At 49.4% G+C, this 21285-nt stretch overlaps 7 protein-coding genes across 7 annotated transcripts; 3 read left to right on the top strand and 4 right to left on the bottom strand.

Moving 5' to 3' along the window:
• Positions 1–2648: 2648 nt before the first annotated feature.
• On the top strand, positions 2649–3203 carry N7466_003899 (carboxymuconolactone decarboxylase family protein; the record flags this gene model as incomplete). The annotated part of the gene is made up of 1 exon (XM_057163296.1): positions 2649–3203. One exon carries the CDS (start codon positions 2649–2651, stop codon positions 3201–3203), a length of 555 nt encoding a protein of 184 aa, XP_057021977.1.
• A 1916-nt stretch (positions 3204–5119) lies between these two features.
• On the top strand, positions 5120–7739 carry N7466_003898 (uncharacterized protein; the record flags this gene model as incomplete). Its single annotated transcript, XM_057163295.1, is given in 2 exon segments — positions 5120–7522; positions 7536–7739. 2 exon segments carry the CDS (start codon positions 5120–5122, stop codon positions 7737–7739), a joined length of 2607 nt encoding a protein of 868 aa, XP_057021976.1.
• A 717-nt stretch (positions 7740–8456) lies between these two features.
• N7466_003897 (putative C2H2 finger domain protein) lies at positions 8457–9855 on the top strand (the record flags this gene model as incomplete). The annotated part of the gene is made up of 3 exons (XM_057163294.1): positions 8457–8619; positions 8681–9060; positions 9115–9855. The coding sequence occupies 3 exons, from the start codon at positions 8457–8459 to the stop codon at positions 9853–9855; spliced, it is 1284 nt and encodes a 427-aa protein (XP_057021975.1).
• Positions 9856–10711: 856 nt separating this feature from the next.
• On the bottom strand, positions 10712–11103 carry N7466_003896 (TMEM14 family protein; the record flags this gene model as incomplete). Its single annotated transcript, XM_057163293.1, has 2 exons — positions 10712–11038; positions 11101–11103. The coding sequence occupies 2 exons, from the start codon at positions 11101–11103 to the stop codon at positions 10712–10714; spliced, it is 330 nt and encodes a 109-aa protein (XP_057021974.1).
• Positions 11104–11676: 573 nt separating this feature from the next.
• N7466_003895 (MFS transporter) lies at positions 11677–13793 on the bottom strand (the record flags this gene model as incomplete). Its single annotated transcript, XM_057163292.1, has 5 exons — positions 11677–12287; positions 12365–12728; positions 12830–13348; positions 13482–13510; positions 13751–13793. 5 exons carry the CDS (start codon positions 13791–13793, stop codon positions 11677–11679), a joined length of 1566 nt encoding a protein of 521 aa, XP_057021973.1.
• Positions 13794–14502: 709 nt separating this feature from the next.
• N7466_003894 (RTC4 family protein) lies at positions 14503–16049 on the bottom strand (the record flags this gene model as incomplete). Its single annotated transcript, XM_057163291.1, has 2 exons — positions 14503–14767; positions 14836–16049. The coding sequence occupies 2 exons, from the start codon at positions 16047–16049 to the stop codon at positions 14503–14505; spliced, it is 1479 nt and encodes a 492-aa protein (XP_057021972.1).
• Positions 16050–16478: 429 nt separating this feature from the next.
• On the bottom strand, positions 16479–19914 carry N7466_003893 (uncharacterized protein; the record flags this gene model as incomplete). Its single annotated transcript, XM_057163290.1, has 2 exons — positions 16479–17747; positions 17824–19914. The coding sequence occupies 2 exons, from the start codon at positions 19912–19914 to the stop codon at positions 16479–16481; spliced, it is 3360 nt and encodes a 1119-aa protein (XP_057021971.1).
• Positions 19915–21285: the final 1371 nt, after the last annotated feature.

Genomic DNA, 21285 nt, shown 5'->3' with positions numbered 1-21285 from the left:
GAGAAGCGGCAGTCGAGAAGCTGGATGGTCAAGTCTCAATGAATTTGTCCTGACACATTGTTTGTGCTGCCTGTTCAGAGAGAGCTTGAGCCAAACCAGAAGGTTGAAGTGGAAGCATCGAGCAGTCGAATGGCCAAGCCCAAGTTCTAACTGAATTTGTCCTGACACATACTAACATATGTGCTGCCTGTTCAGAGAGAACCTGAGCTGAACCAGGAGTGGAAGACGAAATATTGAAGGAGCGAGTGACGAGTTCAAGAACCGCGGCGTTCCCATGCCTGTTGGAGTTTTTGATGTAGTTTTCTTTTGTGTTTTTGTGTTTTTGTGTTTTGTTTGTTTTTGCTGTTTTCTTTTTTTTCTTTTTGTTTTTGTGTTTGTGTTTGTTTTCTTTTTGGTTGGTTGGCTGGGAACGCCGGTTGACTGAAGGCTTCGAGAGGGAAGAGGGGGCTTTGGAGCAAATTCAGGCCTCGATTGATGTGGAAGCAAGTAATGGATGATCATCTGAAAGGATGAGAGATTGCAGTCTAGAAATCAATGTCAGGAAAGGTCAGAAAATGATCAATAATACAAAAAAAACCTTGAAGCTCGTCCAAGCAAGTTGTAAAATGGTTTGTTGATCAAAGTATTTGATAGTAGTCTCAAGGTCAAGTTGGAAGATTGACATGATATATGAATACCAAAGGTAACTGGATGCATGGATGCATGATTGACGTTCGAGGAGAGAACTCAGAAGAGGTTGAAGCTCGAAGGTCAAAGTAGGATGTGAGGACTGAGCAAGTGTTGGATGGATGGACCAAGTAATGGATGGACCAAGTGATGTATGAATCAAGTGTTGGATGGATGAATCAAGTGTTGGATGGATGAATCAAGTGTTGGATGGATGAACCAAGTGTTGGATGGATGAACCAAGTGTTGGATGGATGAACCAAGTGATGGATGGATGGACCAAGTGATGGATGAGATAAAACTTTGATGAAAGTATAAAGAAGAGATTTGAGAGTGATGAGACTTGGAGAAGGGGAAAAAAGAAAAGAAGGAGAGGAGAGGGGGGAAACGGGGTATTTATACCCCAGGTCTGACCCTGGACGCGTCCCCCAGATCAACCACCTCGCCTAGGATCGACCAATCGCGCGTCAGGATCAAAACGATCCCAAGATTATATTAGAACAGGCCAACGGCACGCGAGGATCAGAATCACGACGCGAGGATCAAGAACGCGCTCGCTTGATCTCGCTTAAGGACCTATAGGCTCGCAGGATCAAGATCAGCCTCGCTTGAGGTCGCTTAGAGGCCTATTAACTCGCAGGATCACAAATACCCTCGCTAATCTCGTTAACCAATTCCACGAAAGCAATTGACCACATGATCAGATCAACACATTGCGAGTCGCACTCAATGCACGTCAAGAAATTGGCCTACGAGGCTAGAGTGTCCTATCACCCCACTCGAGCTTAGTAGCATTGCGTGGGATCGACTTGGAGGATAACAGTAGATCACGCTGTACGAAACCAGTCTTCCTGTTCGAGATCTACCTGGAGATGCTGGCTAGAACAGTCTCATACGTATTTTCACAAGCAGTTTTTGATAAGGTATACTTCGGGTCTTCAAGGGAAGCTCCAGTACGGATTCCCCACCCATGCGCTTCCCCACTGTTGCTCCCCCAGAAAATTGCAATTGCAATGGGCGACTCAATTGTAAGTCTCTAGACCAATCAATAAACCTTGATCATACTCTAGGCGAGTTTATTTTCCGAATAACAAAATTCTATCAATGTCAGAAATCACCATTTTACCAGCGTCCAAGAAGTGAATGGAGGCTGAGCTGTATAGATCGAAGTGGGGACCTCGGGTAATAAGCTGATGACTAATGGATCTACTTGCCCCTCGATCTCCAACCTTAACTATTAGGTGACGCACTCCAAGGCAAGACATAATCATCTTCTAAAACTTTTGTCAAATTTATTGCAAATAAAACTAGGCCGTGGACTATTATGTCCGGCATCGGAATTGAGTCTGTCTTCCCTTGAGGTATATATTTTCACGACCAAAAGTCGCTCGACCCCACATACACCATCAATGATACACGTACACCATGCTGATGCTGCATGCAATAATGGGTTATCGGGCTACTCGTGCGCTATTCAGACTGCTGATCTTATTTCACAACATAGTATCATCGTTTCAAGGCACTTCCAAATATATCAACTGCAATTCGAAACAACCTCAAATCAGCAATCTACTCAATGTGACAAGTGCAGATGTGGACACGGGAGCGGAATGCAGCCATGCATCCGCAGCACGACTTATCGGGCCCGATCCCGCAGCGGGACCACGCGGGGTCGATAACAATCAAGCATAAATAGGCGCCATTTTGCCTTGCACACGATATACGCAAACAATTGAATCTTGGAAATTTATTCCTAAATCCAAGAATACATTTTCGCCTCGACCACATTACTCATCATTACCATCGAGTGTCTGCACGTGAGTTCCGTCATCTGTTTGTCTACGACCCCACCATGCCCAGGTACCCGATTCCGATGGTTTACAATTCTAACCACTTTCAATTTTTGGGCAGAATCGGATCCATCTCAAACAACCATATTCACTTTCAATCTCACAAGCTTCTCGCCTACATATCTATTCATCATGCGCCTCCCCTACGTTGCAGACCCCCCACCCACCGAGACTCCCGACGAAGCTAGAATCTTGGCCAGTGTCCAAGCCCGCCGAGCTCCAAACCCCCTCTTACCACTCGATCTTGCACTCCTACATTCCTTCCCAATAACGGATGGTTGGAATTCATTCCTTGGTGCCATCCGCACCCGAACAAGTCTATCAACGGTGGTACGAGAACTGGCCATCTGCCGAGTTGCGGTAGTCAACGGTGCATTGTTTGAATGGGAGCAACATTCGCCTTTGCTGCAACAAGGTGGCTTGGGTGAGGATGCTTTGAAGCTGGTTGGGGATATCCAGGTGGATTTCTCAGAGGAGAGTTCGTTAAGCACCTTGAGTGTGGAGGAAAGGGCAGTTTTGAGATACACGGATGCTATGACAAGGACTGTCACTGTACCAGATGTTGTCTTTGCTGAGTTAAAGGGATGTTTTAATGATCAGGAGGTTGTGGAGATTACGGCGACTGTTGCGGCTTATAATTGTGTCAGTCGGTTCTTGGTTGCGTTGGACGTTGGGGAGAAGAATTGAATGTATATATTAGGTACACATCCGTACATATATGTTGGGCTTAAATACCTCTCGATTCTCGGGTACTGAATATGTACCAGGTTTGATTTCCAACTTTGAAGGTGATGACTTCTATTTAGACTGGAAACTTGAGTTACAAATTACAATCCAGACATCTTGGAATGGGCTATTTAAATTGGATTGTGAATATTAAATATTGAATCAATTTGAAAGTGGTTGTGAATGTGATGTGTTAAAATCACCAAAAGCGGAAATTCCATATTGGCGGTCCGTGCTGATGAGACACGCGACGATCGGGTTAAGGGGCTAAAAACAAAGGGATCTGGACAAACGGGTATGAAATCAAGAACAAGTTGCTCTACCATGTTTTATTTTCTGCTTATATTTTACATCTATACCCCGGGATATGTCTCACTTGTTAACAGACTCCTTTTCATGGTGAGAGCTGTACAGTGTTGGTTAGAAACCCTTGCAGGAGTTAGTACTAGTAGGCACCACGCCAGAACACGAAATCCTGTGAAGCAAAATTCTCGTTGATGATACTATGAAGAAAGCACTTTTTCTAGATAAAATGAAATGCTAAATAGACCCCACTAATCTCTCAAGTCTCTAAGAGCAGAATCGACGTACACAAAGGTACTTATACGGAGTAGTGGAGAAAAAAAAATCTCTATTTTTTTCTGGCCCGTTATAGGATTAATAGGTGGTAATATTGAAGAAAGGTCTCTTGATTTTGGGTATGACCGGCGGTTAAATTTTTTTTTCCCCCAGAAGTAACGAGACGTGTTTTATGATTGCAAGCTATGTAGACCACATATATTATTCAGTTCATATCTGACGTCGCGGCTTGCAGTAGAATGGCCTAGTAGATAACTGGGCGGTGATTGGTTGTTGAGAGCAGGTGGATACGGTTGTAATGGTCACTACAAACTAAACCACGACTCAATCTCTTTTCCTTGCCCTTCTACACGGTTTCCATATCCCATACTTGACTTCGTACTGCGACGTTAACCCTTAAAAGAAACGAGTCAGCGTCTCGATCTTTTGTAAACTTTCCTTGTCTCTGGTTATCTTGGAGTTCACTTTGCCCCCTTCCTCTCCCCACGGAGAATCTTTTTTTTTTCATCTTTTTTTACTACCACCTGGATCTGCATTCAACCACTGCGCATCTCTGCATTGCTTGCTTTCAATATCTAGATCCCCCTTTGCTTTTCTGCTCAAACTGACCATTCTACTACTTTCCCTAATCTCTCGGGGTTTGTGGCCGTGGAGGGTGAATAGCCTTGGTTATCCGCCCAGCCTTTTCCAAGTACACATCCCTGGCAGCCGCTCTCACCAAGCGCCATCTGCCACCGCCGACTCTCGTCCGATCAATTCCATTTGGATCGAGATCAAGGAAGTCACTTACACTTTATTTGATTTAACTTTCTACTCTATGGTATGTTGTTGTCGAGCGCGCGCGTGCTTTTGCTTTTTTTTTTCCCTTTTTTTTCCCTTGTATCTGGCAAATACACTTCCGGGTCAGATCCTGATCCACACAATTTGCCGCGACCGTGTCTACCATCTACTCCTAACCCTCATTTCTTCGGTCTGAACATGTTCGGATGTCTATGATATTGCTATGAAATGTTTTTGTCTACCTTTGATCCTGTTTTCTTGACGCGACTTACCTATTTTCCCCCCGTTACGCGATACATCCCCTGATGGGGTTCCCGCATTGCGCTGCGATTACTCTATGCAAGGCTTGGCATCCACACAAGCGAAAACCCCGACTAACCCAACTATACAGATCCCTGCGCCGTACATTCTTCCATCTTCACGGCAGAATCCCGTGTCTAATTTGTTTGGCACATACCTGTTTTTCTTGAATTTGCGCGTCTGATCTTTTTTTCTCTTTCTTCTGCTATCTGCCCCAAATGGCCCCCATCCCGCGGGCCGATTTTGATATGGATAACCCGTCATCTGATGTGGGCGATAGCCTTGATCAAGATTCCCCCATGCGCCGTCAATTCTCTGAACCAATGCGCCCGCAATCTACTTCCACCCAGATCTCTCAGTCCCCTGAGCCGCTGGGCAAGCAAATTAAATGCGACTGGTGTGGGAAACTATTAGAACTTCCCGTTGATAAGTCCATCTCTGCGGAAGACCTGCTCAATTTTCACATTTCTTCGGACCATCCAGACTCTCAGTCATTTGATTATGAGGAGGGTGAAGATGGTGCTGATGAGCTTGAACTAGAAGATGAAGAGGTCTTGAATGACGCGTCTCAGTTTGAAGAAAATGAAGAAACATACCAAGCTGAAGAGGGTGATGATTTGGAGGAACTTAATGACGATGGAGACGGGGAAGAAATTGAAGATGCTGAAGACGCGGAAGAAGTCGAAGATCCTGAATTCGCTGATCAGGCCGAACTAGCCGAAGCCGAAGAAGTGGAGGCTGGCGAGGAGCAAGAACAAGAAGAACAAGGAACTCCCGTCGCATCTGCCGTCAACGGCGAGCACAGCGAGCTCGACACTTCCAAAACTTCTAGTGTCAACATTCAAGTTGCGCCTCAAGCTCCAGGAAAACTGGATATGATTGAATGGCTTTCAAATCCCCGAAACTCATTCCCCGATGACTTTCGCCGACGTTTAGCTACATGGCAAGAGGCGGATATCAAGGACCGCCTACCTAAAGTTTGGACCGTTCACAAGGCCTCGAATTTTTCAGAGAACTATGACCAGAACATTGCCAAAGTTGAGGCTTCCTGGCAACATGCCTTCGGTGACAAGCCCAAGAAAAAGGATGGCTCGGAGCCAATGGCAGCGCCAACTCCCTACAAAACATCCAAAGTCTCCAAGGGCGAGTTCCTTGAGACTGGCAATTTTGAGGAGCTGATAGAAATGCTCCGGAAGCCGGAGTCTCTTACGCCCGATGAACTTTACGCAGCCACTGAAGCCGCTGCAGCTGCGATGAAGACCTGGCAGGATGAATACATTGCTCTCGATAAACTGTACACTCGAACGCACCGACACATCCGGCTCCAAATCTCAGTGGATGCAAAGCGGGAACAGAGCATCGGTCAGAAAAAGCGAACGGGGCACCCACTCGCCCGGGTCCCTGAGGATGAACGTGACTTTGAGGACAGGAAGGAATCGATGCTGTACGGTTACAAGCACACCTTCTTTGGCACAAATATAAACGAGGTGGTCAGCTGGACACCCCAGAACCCGTTTAGCCAAGGTGGTTTCATCCCTACCGCTGCACAGGCACGGAAGATGGCGTCCAAGGTTGCTCCCGAAGATCGCAACCCTGATGGTTGGACACCTGTCGTGCGGGATGGCATGGAGTTCGTTCCTGTTTTGTTCGAGAAACGTCTAGATGCGGTGCCGAAGGTGACACGCAAGCGCAAAGCTGCAGAGGAACAGCAACAGCTGCAGCTGCAGCAGTCTACCAAGGTTGAAGAAGTCGCTGAAGATACTCAAAATGAGTCTGACGCTGCGGAGGAGAGTGAAGAGGAAACTCGCCCAGTTAAGCGACGCGCTCGTGGTCGTGGTGGTCGTCGTACCACACTCGACACCTACCAACCCGCAGAGCCTCCAACATCAGCCCCCCGTGGTCGTGGTGGGACTCGAGCCCGTGGTAGAGGCCGGGGTCGAGGCGCTGGCCGGACCACATCGTCTCGTGCATCTCTTGAAGCTCCCCAAGCTGGCAATTTTGCCTCTCCAACCTCATACCGTGGCCGCGGGCGTCGGGGTGCGAGCATTGTCAGCTCCACCACGCAACCTTACCCGGCGGAGGAGACTCCTGCATCTTTGCCTGCTGATTCTCCCATGCCAGAAACATCTCCCCCGCCAAAGGCAAACTTGGCTGTGAAGCGGGATGCCACAGCTGAGGAGATGGAGGAAGCCCGTCGACTGAAGATTGCCAACTCCAAGAACCCCAAGCGAACCAAAGCCATGCTGGACCATTGGGAGCGGTTCAATCGCGAGGGTCGGATTCGCAATCCAAAACGTTCAAAGGCACAAATCGAATCAGACCGACAGGACGATCCTATCAAGCCCGATGTCTTACCTCGTCCTCCTGACCGCCGCCGCAAATCTACGTCGTTGGTCCCCATTCCTAACGGGAATCTTGCTCCGAAGGCCCCAGTTGTGGCGCCCATGGCTGGTCACATGGGACCTGGACATACATTGCCGCCGATTGGAATGGCCCAGTACGCCCCTCCCAACCCTTACGCCCAACCGCCGCCGCCGCCGCCAAACGTACCGATAGGGCAGCAATTGCCAGCTCAATATGCTCCATTTCCATACGTCCCTTACGGCATGAGTCACATGCAGGTTCCTCACGCAGGCCCTCATCCGGGCCAACACCCAGGACCGCACCCAGGTCAACATCCTGGACAGCATCCCGGCCAGCACCCTGGTCAGCACCCTGGTCAACACCCCGGACAACATCCAGGCCAGCATCCAGGTCAGCATCCTGGCCAGCATATGGGCCAACATCCAGGAGGGCATCCAGGCCCACATCCAGGTGGTCATCCCGGTGGCCATCTAGGCCAACATCAAGGCCCTCCTCATCCGAGTGTACATGATCATCACCATCGCCGCTGATTGTGAGAGATAAGATACATATTAAAGTGGAACTTGCAACCAAACTAAAGAGGTGAAGAGAACAAACGAGAAACATACTTGGTGGTAGCTCTCTACTCGTGTCTATCTGCTCGGCGACGTTCCATGTCGAAGTCCCAACTTCAACACCTCGTCACTTTGGTTGTCCTTTGACAATTAAATGACTTGATACACTGGTGTTTGAAAGCATAACGCCTCATTTCTTGGTGCGATTGACCCTGTCTTCATCTTTAATTTTATTTCAATTGTTTAGTACTGCTGGGAAGTTTTGCGGGTTGGCGTTCTGGAAGGGGGTTTCAGGGAGTCAGTTGGGGATTTAAGCAAACAAAAGGACCTGTACATTTTAATGAGCTTGTTTGAGATCTGGTCTGGTCTCAGCAGCTAGCAAGGCGTGTATTCTATTTGAGTTTATGTATATGTATGATAGGGCATTGAGCATATTGACAATATTATCGCCTAAGGCATCAAAAAGAGTACTTGTAAATCTTCTCAACCAGACCGCCTAATGGCAGTTTGCTTGACGTTGCTTGACTTCATATCTTTACCAATATCAACAACCCCCCACATCTTCCATTGTCTCTATTTCTGCATCACGCCGGTTTTCTCTGTTGAAGCTCTTACCCTCGCCAGTCAAATCATCACAATGGGAAAGAAGAGACGCGGTCCCTCCTTGGACGAGCTTCTGGCTCGACCTTGGTGCTACTACTGTGAGCGTGACTTTGACGACCTGAAGATTCTGACCTTGCATCAAAAAGCCAAGCACTTTAAGTGTGATCGATGTGGCCGCCGATTGAATACCGCCGGAGGTAAGCTTACACCACCAGATGTATCACTATGCGAATGCGACATTGACAGAACGTGATCTAGGATTGTCGGTGCACATGAGTCAAGTCCACAAGGAACAACTTACAGAAATCGAGAATGCGCTGCCCAATCGCGCAAGTCTCGATTACGAAATTTTCGGCATGGAGGGAATTCCGGAAGACGTTCTACAGGCTCACCAACAGCGTGTGGCTACTCAGTTCCAACAAGCTGAGGTTGATCGACAAGTAGCCACAGGTAACCCTCCCTCAGGAGCTAGCGGAGGTGGCCCTGCAGCCAAGAAGCCTAAGTTGGAAGCTGTGTCAGATCTCAAGAAGCGATTGGCAGAACATCGCGCCAAGCGCGCCGATGGAGCTACTGGTGGTACCAGCAGTGGAGATGCAACCCCTGTGGGTACCCCATCTGCTTCAACGCCGGTTGCCTACGTAAGTTTCGCTTTCCTGGACTATATTGATTTTATAACTAATATAAATTCCCAGGTACAATCTCCCACTGCCCCCACACCGGCTGCCGCAGTAGCAACAGCATCAGCACCTACCATGCCTACCCAGATTCCTGTACCCCACTACTCCTACCCTCCTGCTGCTCCCTATCATCAAATCGCCAGTCCAGGATTCCCACCCTTCTCACCATCCAACGTACAGCCAGGCCCTGTGCCTATGGGCTATAGCCCGACTGGTTACATCCCTCAACCATTCCCTGGCACCCCTGGTTATGGTGCGCCTCCTGCTGCTTACCTCTCACAACAATCGACACCGACCGAATCAACCCCTCCTCCTCGTTCTGGCAGCTTGCCAATTCCCTCCGGTCTGCCACAACGCCCGAGCTTCGCTGCCCCACCAGTCAACGCACAGCAGATGCACCAGATGCACATGGGCCACCCAATTCCTCAACCACCAGTTCCCGGTTACTCACAAGTTGATGCTACTCTGGCAACTCCGCCAGTCCCGTCGATGAACGATATTGCGGGTGTGGCGAACAACGCAACAGAAAAGCCGATTGATGCCCCGGAGAAACCCAGTAAGAAGGACAAATCGAAACCCACACGCTTGATCTATTCAGACCAAACGACTAGCCCCGAAGAGAAGATGGCTCAGATTCCTCGTTATGCATTCACGCGCGGTCATTTCACGCAGGAAACAGTACTGGGCGAGATCCCCGATGCGACGGTTACGGGAACGATTCGCGACGAGGACACAGTGGTCGACCCGGCTCATTAACCGTTCTCAATATCGATCCCCGCGATGAGACATGATGTTCGAGGGACGGATAACGGACTCCAGCTAAGTTCGACACATACTTCTGGCGACACATGAGCATTTTCTATTTTGGCTGGCTTTCTTCTGTTACCTGCCCTGATCCATCAGTAGTTCTGGCGAACAAGCCTTTTCCTAAACTGCCAAAACCAACAAGATTGTCCTCTCCACGCGATATGCTCGATGATTCTGCTCGTGAGTCCTGTCGCTTCATAGGCCTTTCCCGCTAATCAGGGTCGGTGCTAGCGGGGTTGGCTATGAAGGATTTGACGCGTACGTCCCTGCCCTGACTGTTTCTCTCCCTCCCCTTGTCCTCTTCCTCCCAGCCGTACACGCTTATGAGGGATCGACTGTTTTTTTCTTTCTACATCGGCCTTACAGCTTGACAATGTCATCTCGGAAGTAAGTTATATTTTCTATAAATTAGCGTTTCAGGTAGGGAATGAACCAATTTCACAATTTCGTAACCGTTTCCCAAATCTACAAACACTAAAAAATCTTTAACAAGCCTTCAATTGTTCTCATCTAGCGGCTAGCCATTGCCAGCTAGACTAAAACCCTAATGCTCAATTGACAGAGTGGAGTATCCTCGCTAGAAAACAGAACAAAAGTAACAGCAATCACATCACACCAGAGCAGAGCAGAGCAGAGCACAAACCCAGTGTACGTAGTAAAATCCTACCACCAACCCCAGCACATAGCAAGCAGAGAAGTACACTACAGCGGACCCCAACAGACCCACACGATCTCCGCAATCCCGCAGAAACCGCCCAAGCAGCGCACCGCCTACACTCTACTGTAGTCTAGGACGCAAGCCAGCCTAAGCCCTCTTCTCCTTAGTCGCAAGCCCAAAAATAACAACACCGTACGTAGCCAGCAAAGAAAGACCAACGGGAACAGCCTTGCCGCCCGTCTTAATCGCACGCGGGATCGAGCTTCCGCCCAGCACGGCCGAAGCAAGAAGACCGAGCTCCTCGCCGTAGGACTCGCCCGCGCGCAGGCGTGTGAAGGCGACGGCGTAGATCGCGCCGACGGTGAGGCCTGCGGCGATTGAGGGGATGGAGCCTGTGCGGGCGTAGCCGATTGCGCCGCCGAGGGAGGTTAGGAGGGAGAGGGCTAGGGCCGAGGTTGTGGGGGGTGTTTGGGACTAGGTTGGGCTTGGGTTAGTTTGGAGTTGGAGTTGGAGGGGTTTGGGGTGGGTTTGGGTACCATTTTGAGGGCTTGTGAGGTCTGGGGGTTTTTGAGAGAGGTTGGAAAGAGGTTGAGGGTTGTCGTATAGGTAGTAGGGGTGGTGTGATGCTGTAGATCGGTGAGTTGATGGAGCTGGGGTGGGATTAGTCAGATGACGTGAGATGGGGATAGGTTAGCTAACTATGGGCCGATCTTTTGAAGTATAGACTGGTGTATACTACTTGCTCCTTCTTATCCCCACATTCATTAATTGTTTATACTAGTATGTACTTGACCAGACTCTCGAAATCAATTGATTTTATAGGCTTATCAAGTGTATGAATAAGTATAATTATTTTGTATAGATCTTGTCTCGACTCAAAAAGCAAAGCTATCATTCATGCATTCATATCATTCTTTTGTGCAGTCTGTATACATTAACATTCTATCATGACTTGGTAGACTCACCTAGAGCTGCCCTTGTCTGGTGGGCTTTTCTTCGTGTCCAATTTCCAATCCTTTTACCCAAAGCTTGCGTATCTTCATGGGAAACGCATCTCAATCTGTAACCGCATTCAGCATACTCATCACCTAGTGCGTTCAACGAGTCGATCTTCAATCGCTCCTAGCAACCTTCGCAACCCCATCACTCGACACAACCAATGACCCATAACCACCAGCAGAAACCTCCACTTGCGCCTGCGCATGCTCCTGCTCCTCAGCAACCACCTCTACCGCGTCCCGGTGCGGACCCTCCTGCTCCACGATCCAAAAAGCAGGAACAACACTCCACAGCGCCAAAGCACTCAACAGCCACCACGGAATAATCATATACCCCCTCTTCACACCATACGAAAACGCAGTCCCGATAAGCGCCGGACCCGCCGCGCGTCCCAAGGCACTCACGCTCGTTCCGACTCCATTCAACGTCCCAAGCACCGTCATGCTCGAAGCAGAGTTCGTAAGCAAGATCGTGCAACACGGGATACCGAAGACCGTGGTGCCGAGCTTGAGCAGCATGATTAGCAGCACGGCTGGGAGTCTGAAGGGCTCGGGGACGATGGCCGTGAAAGGCGTCAGGAAGAAGATGATTGGCATGGAGATGGCGGCGGCTTTGAAGCAGCGGAGGATACCGAGGCGCTGGGCGATCGGCGGGAAGGCGAGGAACTGGATTACCATACCCACGACGCCGATGACTGTGTAGTAGATGCCGATTGTTTGGGAATCTTTAGGAGCTTGGTTAGTATGGTGGTAGGTATTAAGGCGTGGAGAGTGTTTCCCTTGGGACTTTTCATCTACTCACCGACGCCGAAGCCACCTGCAAACTTGAATGGAAGCTGGACATCCGGGTTATTCTCGTATTCCTGCACAGGGTAGTTGAGGAAGACGGGGAATACGGCATCGAAGGCCATGCCGAGTCCGGAGATCAAGGTGTACGAGGTCAGGATTAGACAGGACTGCGGCGTGAAGATCTGCGACCAGCTAACCCGGGCAATGGGCTTTGCCTCCTCCTTCTTTTTCCTCGGAAGCAACGTAGCTCGTTCTGCGTCCTCGCTCGAATCCTTACTCTCTGCCCCGCGCTTATTCCTCGAAGTGCACGGCCGAGTCAGAGCCTTTCCAAGCTCAAGTCCATAATCGCGCTGATCCTTCTTAGTAGCCAGCGTTTCCTGCACGAACACAAACATTCAGCCAAAGTCCAAAGCCCACAACTTCAAACCCTGAAGTTCCTGCTTCGAGACTGTAGTTCTCCTGGAGAACAATAACTCACCCGTAGAAACAAAATGCCATTCAAAATCCCCACAACAAAGAAACAAGCCGCCGCAATATTCGGCAACGCAAACGGATACTTTTTCAAAAACGCAGAGCCCCCAAAGAGCCCGGGATGCTTGTCTGCCGGCCGCGCTAGCGCTCCTCCGAACGCTGGGCCGAAAATACTACCGATAGTCCATACCAGCGGCATGATACTGAAGGCCCGGGGCTGCAGTTCGCGCTCCGGCACAATTTCCGCAACCATTGTGCGGATGATGCCGACGTTTCCGTTCATGAGCCCGATTAGGGCGCGCGTTACGAGGACCATCGTTAGGGAAGATGACATGCCCAGCACTATTGAGAGGATCATGGTGCAGAAGAGGCCGCTGATTATTACTGGTTTGCGACCTATGTAGTCTGACAAGGCGCCCCAGGGCACGGCCATGATGGCTTGACTCACGGATGCGACCGCTGAGGCGATGCCGGCCCATTTGGCGACCTCGGGCTTGGGGACGCCGACATGTTGGATTAGTTCTGGCTGGGTGGGTATTAGCGCTAGTTTTTGAACTTGGGTTTGGGGCCAGGCGAGTCTTTTGGTGGGCGAGGCTCGACTTTGTATGTTCCAGTGCGCTGGTGGACCAGGCGCACGTTCTGGATCAACTTGAACTTACAAGGTATGGAAGAATAGATGTGAAGACGACTAGTTCACGGATAGTTATTGGTAAGTATGTTTTCTCACAAGAGACATACTATCTACTAGCTCCGATGAGCTGTCGGACAGTAGTAGGATGTAAAAAAGAGCACGCTGCACGATCACATACTGGGCTCAGCAAATCGACATATCGCTAGATGAGAACAGCTTGATGTTAGTGACAAATCACTATTGCCGAGATCCGGGGCAGAGAGCAAAAAAAAAAAAACAACAATAACAATAACATACCCAGAATCAAAAGCTGCTTTACCGGCAGACGGGGTTTCTGCATGCTGTTCTATGCACTCGGTATCGACACCGAAAGACAAACCAAAAAGTCTCTATCCCCCAAAATATGACACGAAAGAAAAATAAAAGAAGAGAGGAGAAAAAGAAGAAGCGATTGAGCCGAGCTTTCGGATCGAGAAGATCGGCACCGACTGCGACTGTAGCCCAAATCTCCACTGCAGAGGTCCGAGCCGCTAAGGGCCCCGCTACCGGACTTGTGGCCGCGGTGGGTTGTCCAATCGAGGTAGTTTGCGTCGGTCAGACGCCGCAGTGCGGCCGCATCACGAGTACAGGAGGTGTTTTTCAGGGTGGATGAGCTTGCATTTTGTAGATCTGGGGCCGTCTGTTATGCAGTTCGTATCACTTTGGGTTATCCGGTTAGCTCGGCATTTGGTCTGACAATATTCTTGTAGTATGTACTTGGTCTGACTTGGGTTTCGAGTCTGTGACCTCGGAATTTCATGCATTTGCTATGGACTATGACAAAATGTAAAGATGTAACACACAAGTGTTGTGGGCTCACTTTTCTCATGGTGAGAGAATCGATATTGCCCTCCCCAAAAAAGAAAATACCAGTTTAGGCATAGGTATCAAAAAAGAAAAAAAACGAATAACCAATAAATAATCGCTGAAATGAACTCGGAAAAAGGGAAAGAATCCAATAGAAACCAAATAAAAACAACACAAGTCAGCTTCGACTCTCTCTCTCAGCTCTAGTACACTTCTTCTTCGGCAGGATCAAAGGGCACGTGATCGTTCGCCTGGGGGTTGAGCTTTTCTCCAATCTCGATACTATCTCTCATGATTTCACGCGCAATGCTAGCCGCAACGCCCATATCTTGCTTGATGAGCCGCGTGGCGAGCTCAGGGACGATGACCGATTGTGCATATCCGGCTATGCCCACCTTGGCAACAAGAGAATCGTTTTTGGCCAGTCGGCGTAACCTCACCGCGAAGCGGTCCATAACCACGTACAACCTGAGAAATTCTGGTTAGATACTTGCATGGATCAAAACAGTAACATGCTAATGGGGACTTCAACTTACATTTTCTGGGCGCCTTTTGATCCATAGTATCCACAAGAGATAGTCTCGATACCATCGCCGTCGAGGGTAAGACGCAGGCTTTTTCCAGCCTTGTGGGCGCTGTCAAGGATGTTGCGATAATACGATGGCTCTTCCGGGTTCAAAAACCTTTCCAGATCGGGGAAATGTCCATCCAGGCGTTGCTCAAAGGTATCCCATTCGATATCGGGGTACCCCCGTGCCTCCCATTCCTTCGTAGCGGATTCTTGACTATGCGAAGTGCAGAATCGTTCCTGATCGCGGAGCCGCTGATTTGGCTGTTCCCTAAACTGCCGTAGTAGCTCTGGATCCACCTCAGCCTTGCACATGGGACATAGTGCTTTGCGTGGTGGTGATGGCGATCTTGAAGGAGATGGGCAGCTGATGGAGGTGGCGGGGGATAGAGCGGAGTCAGATGAGAAACCGGCGTCGAGCTGGTTGGGATTGGAAGCGCCAAATGAAGAGGTATAGAAAATGTCGTCTAGTGGTATTGTGGGAGGCAGTTTGAATCTTGGCGATGGGCTCCTCCTCACCTCGGGGCTGGGGCTTGGGGCGGGTGTCTCGACTGGTGTGGCATCTTTGATGGCGACGACCTCCGGCTCTGAGTCAGACGAATGTACTTTCAAAATAGCTTTGCCCTTCTTGCTTGCACCCTTCTTGCTTTCGCCCTTCTTTGATTTGCCCTTCTTGGCTAGTGGTTGTGTGGGAGCGCTGGCCTTGGGTTTCGGTGAATCATTCCCTTGCGCTTCAACTGAACGTGCGCTGGAGAGGGGGGCAGTGGACGAGAACGACTTTGTTCTTCCGAAAGTTGTCTGTTTTTTTCGCTTGGTGTTGCGTTGCGATGAATTGAAGACGTACTCATTGTCGTCAACATCCTCCGCAAAGGACCTCTTTGCTGTTAAAGGTACATTGTTGGTGTTATTTGAGAGTTTTTCATCCAGTCGTTGAAATGACCTCTTCTCCTTCCTGGGTCGCTGGGGCGAGGTATCAGAGCCAATTGATATCACATCGTCCTCGTCGCTACTTTTAGGGTCTGCGTCTATGTCTGTTGAATATTCGCGGGTTTTGCGTGGCGTCTCGAGTGCCTCCTTTTTAGACAGATTGGGCTTGGTATTTCGCGATCCAGCAACATTATCCGATTCTTTATTGAATTTTGTGTGCAGGTGGCCCGTTAGCCTCCTTGTTAATTGGACCATTATGTCTCAAGGGATGGAGGCGGAGGTGCGGAGGTGCGGAGGGAGAAGCGGGATTCCGTAACTTATGCTCCGATTAGGGCCAAGGCGCAATCTAGATACTTGATTGTGATTGTCGGTGAAGAGAGCCAAAAAGCAAACAAAAAAGGCTAGAAAGAACAAAAGCAGTTTCGCATGGATGACTCGGGGTGTTAATGGAGGATAAGGAATTGGAGAACAAAGAAAACGCGTGACGCGACTGAAAGTGGAGTGGACCCCACTTTGATTCGAAACGTTCTATACATGACATGACAACCTTAGGCTGAAAACTATACACTTGCGCCCGTATATAGACAAAAATATGCTCTAATAGCAACCAAAAAAAAGAAGCTCTTAAGCTATGAATGGAATCGTGACTTCAATATGATAAAGGGAAAATGTGAGAAGCAATCATTACTCAAATGTCATGGAGAATCCCCCGTCATGGTCGTCGGCCCAGGCATTATGCTCCAACGCCATCGCCCCAACCGCACTGCCATTAACATTGTTGTTGGGCAAACTGGCGGTAGATCGCAATTCTGGGCGCGTGAGGTTATTGAAGGAGTACTGTGGTGGTGGTGGTTCATGATACGAGGTATCAAAGGTCATTTCAAGCTCATCTTCCTTGTACGGCTCAGATTCATGAGTGGCGTGAGGCATTGTATTTAGTCGAGGCTCCGATGCTGTTCGAGTAACAGGGGGTGCCTCATACGTTTCGGCCTTAGATTCTTCCTCTTTGGGTGTCACGGGCGGAGGGGGCTGAGGCTGGGGATTCAAATCGAGCTTCATTGGAGGTAAGGTGGATTCCAACTGCTTGACTTCGATGGCCTCGGATGCTAGTTCAGACCGGATAGCTTCGATATCAAAAAGGACCGTGCCCGGGGCGCTGCCAGGGTCGGTTGCGCCACGGAGTGGTGAGTTACGGTCAACATCATAAGTCTCCCAAGCCTTCTTCTCCGCCATCTTGCCTCGTTTGAAGAGACCGAAGCGCTTCTTCTCTGGCTTCTGCTCGGCTTCTCGACGAGCTTCGTCAATCTCGCGGATCAACTCTCTCTGTCGCTCAGCGTGGCTGTCAGGGTCAGGGTCTTCGATCTCAGCGAATTCATCCTCCAAAACCTCCCAGCCAACCTCTCGCAGAAGACGAGGCATGGCGGCTCGATAGTCCATGTGGCCATTCACAAGCTCGGTCAGATCGAAGCTTTCAATTCCGGGAACACCTTCAATGGGCGCGAGACCGGATACGCGCATGATGCCACCACTGGTGGCCCGGAAGAGGTACCCAAGAATCCAGTCATTTTTAGAGTATCCATTTACAAATCGACCAGACACGACACTGCGGGCTTTCAGATAATCATCCTTACTGGCCACGATTGGAGATCCAAAGAGATAGACGTTCTGAATGAGTCCATGGGCCCCCTTGTCCGAAAGCTCCTTGAGACAAGAGAAGATGACCCTTGCACCCAATGAGAAACCGAGTAACGTAATGGGTCGGCTTCCAAGGTTCCGGTCCTGCAAAGAATCCGCCATAATCAAACCAGCAAAATGAGCCCGAGATAGGGACACATTCCAAGGATTATCAATTAGATAGGCGAGTTTGGTAAGAACAAGTGGCAGTTGTAAAGAGGCCATCAGAGCCATCAGAACAGTGCTACCAAGTACTTGTTGGAGACCAGTGGCCAGTGCCTGGCATTGTCAAAATCGTCAGCTTTGATTAAGAAATTTACGGAAGGGTACACAGTAAGTTTCAGATCAAACTCACCTCTGTCGCAAGAATGTTAATTGTGTCACCCATGCTGCGAAGCATCTCAGGTTCCCAGAGAACGGAATAAATATCACCCATGATCGGGTCAACGGTACTGTATGGGAGTCGGACGTCATCGACCTTGCCGGTCATCCAACCGGAGACGGTCACAATAAGATTAAGCTTCTTATTATTGTGAAGAGGGCGGTATTCAAAGGTCTGAACCGCTCCTGTGCGCCGATGTGAAGCCTTTAGGCCGATGACACTTCCACCCACACTAGCACCGGAGGCAATCAAGGCAGTGCCACCCACACCTCCCAAGAACGCACTGGTGCCGGAAATGCCCACGGTTGTCAAACCTGCAGCAAGACCGGCTCCGATCACAGGAGCTAGCAGTCCAGCGGAGAGGCCAATGACCAGTCCACCACCGACGGTCGCCAAGCCCATGAGCATATATTTGCGCTTTTGAGACATCTGCCGACGTTTCTCCATGTGCTCTGTTTCATCCCAGTTCTCTTTATCTGCTTGTTCTTGCATTTCAAGGGCATCCGTCACTCGCTTCTCAAATCGAGAGATTTGTAACCACGTCACGTCCATGGATGCCCCAACTCTTTCTAGCAAAGTTCGTGATCGGGCATCGTAAGCGGAGTCGGCAATGAGCACGAGGAACAAATCACATAGAACTGTCCAGCGAAGATCAATGTCGATTCGATCAGATGTCGGCATTTGAGATGGTGTTTGGACTTCGGGGACGATCCCCTCGCCTTCGTGGGCCTCATATGGAGGTGGGGAGCCTGGTGCAGATGAGCTTGCAGTTTCAGAAGAGAATCTGTTTCGTGGATCTGATTTGGATGTAGGAGTCGAGACCGAAGAAGCTGACGGTCGGCCATCACTCTCGGCCATGGGGTTCTTGACTCGCGCGTTTTGCATAAGGGGCCGAATAAGATCCTCGGGTTGGACACCATGCCCAGCGAGTTGTTCAATCATGATCTGCTCGGCGGTGTTGATATCCATATGAGCATATAACCGTCCCATCATTGCCTGTCCCCACTTCCTCATGTTATCGCGGGCTATCTGCAGCGCCTTGCGTGTACCCTTGGTGGTTGGCATCTCAGCCAGTTCCATATTCATTTTATGTATCGCCAGCCTGACCACACCGACGTATGCGATTTTTTGTGTCTCGTTGAGGAAATCCTTGGTGGCCTGTAGCTGGCCTATAGTATCACGAAGTTCTTCACCTTCAAGGCCAGCCTGGTTGCCCCCAGTCTCTCGAAAGAGGTAACTTGTGTCCTCATCCATACTCGTGGCAGACTGGGCATCTTCATCCAGCTGAACTCGAGTGTAGCCTTTCCCAGCGCCACCTAGCCCTTGGTATACAGCTTCGTCGTCCTCCTCCTGAGCACCACGAGCGATCAATCTTCCATAGTCGTCATAATAGTCGAATTCTCCAAGGGCAGGCATTGCTTGCCAATCTTCAGGTTCCTCTTCTTCATCGCTCTCGTCATTCGCCTCCACGGGTTGAGCCAAACGCATGTGTGACCATTCTGAGATCTCGCCCTTCCTGGGTTTGGACAATGAGGTTCGAGGTAGCGCAGATTCAGCCAAAGCTCCTTCGGCAGGCTTCTCTACCTGCGGAATGTCATCTTGGGATCCTGCCTTGGTGTCCGACGGTGCTGGTTCTTCTGCCACACCGATAGTTCCAGTCTCAGCTCCAGCTTTAGGTTCCGGAGTCGCCTCGGCTACCTTTTCCTCCACTGTTTCTTGTTTCGGCTGTGTTTCGGAGTTTATATTTGGTGCACCGGCTGGGGGCTGGAATTCTTGGGCTTCGGGGCGTTCGTCGGCATTCTCGGAGGAGCCGTTAGGCAGCTGTTCAGGTTTCGAGCGTATTCGAATGGGGAGGCCAAAATCGTCAAAGGCTTGTATCTCTTTCGAAACCTGAGCATTTTCTTCCTTATTCTCTTTCACATCTCTCTGTAACTTTGTGTTTTCCTCTGCCTCGGTGGCTGTGGTATCGGGGGCGTCCGTAACGGGTTGCGGTGGATTGGACGGAGTTGCAGGGGGTGTAGACTGAGCATCGGTGCCGCTGACGGTGACACCTGCAGCGGGCATTATTTCATAAAGACCAGAGAGGTCCTTGTATGCTTGGAATTTAGTTTTGGGGGGACACAGGCTCTTTATGAGCCTGATTTGTGCTGCTTCCTCGCACGTTCAACCTTGTACGAACTCGAGCGGTCACCCATTCGGACCACAGCTCGAAGTTCTGTAACTCTCAGATATTATCTTGAGTTCCCGATGTTGGACCCAGTGGTGGTCATCGGACTGGAGAATCTCCGCAGATGACGATCGGTGGCCACGCGGGAAAAAAAGGAGGTCGCGAGGGGCGGAGAGCATGCGGCGGGGAATGACACCACTGACGTACACCTTGAGAACTGCAATTGCAATGATTGAGGTTGAGAGCTCAATGATGCTTCTTTTTTCAATTATCCCACAACCAGCAAAGCAAATGCAAAATGGGGAGGTTTTTTTTTTAGAAATAAAATCAAAAGGTTTAGTCAAGCTCAAAGTTAGGGAATTACCTAAGTATACGGAAACGGAAGTGTTCAGCTTTCCAAGGTTGTGGAATCTCTGGATTGTGGAATGCTACAAACCCATAGAACCAGCCTGAATGAAAACAGCAAACGGACACTAAGACATCATCTTCTTTCTTTTCATCAGTCTCGATGAAAATCAATCAGACTTGAAATATTGTTTTTATCTTTCCAATATACTATTTCCCACTGTACAGGACAAGATTCAATATTAGCGATTATAGTCTCTAGGAAGAGTCCGAAGAGATTCGCTTGTTGGGTACTCGTACATTCAATGTTTGAATATTCCAGCCTCATTATTGCACGAGACTTGCTAACAGATCATTCATAGGCCCAAATGCCGATTTATAGCTCTTTCCCCAAGTCGAAGCTTGGTTATAGTGCTTTCTTGCATGTGCCAAACAGCTATAAATCTTTCGCCCTGGCCTGGGCATCGTTTCTCGTTTTCATAATATCCCCATATATCCAGATGACTGGTCACACCCTATAACCCAAGCCTTGGAAGCGCAATTTACCTTTGGTGCCTTATCTATACATCGTATATGATATGAATGTATCGGGCAGATGAACTCTACCATCGGAACTGGAGTACCGACAGCAAATGCCCGGGTGATCAAATCGTCCAATAGTGAAAACCAACAAACCCTAACATATCGGCCCGACAACGTGTACTTCTTTTGCAATTGATTTTTATGCAAACAATATCCGGAGTTCAGATCTGAGGCTCATGCCGAATACGACGACGTAATAGGTGAACACTGAAGGCGTCCCGCGAGGCGGTGCATCTTATTATTCTTGGCCTTTTCCAAGGTTTTTGCCCGGGCACTCTTTGTTCAGTTGGACATTTTCCCCCGCTCTGAATGACTGAATCTACTTCAAACCGGCTACTTTG

The sequence above is a fragment of the Penicillium verhagenii genome (assembly GCF_028828195.1).
Source record: "Penicillium verhagenii strain IBT 33310 chromosome Unknown utg000005l_segment0_segment0, whole genome shotgun sequence".
NCBI classification, from domain to species: domain Eukaryota; kingdom Fungi; phylum Ascomycota; class Eurotiomycetes; order Eurotiales; family Aspergillaceae; genus Penicillium; species Penicillium verhagenii.
Note: the sequence above shows the minus strand (reverse complement) of the source record. Positions and strands in the feature narration are given on the sequence as shown.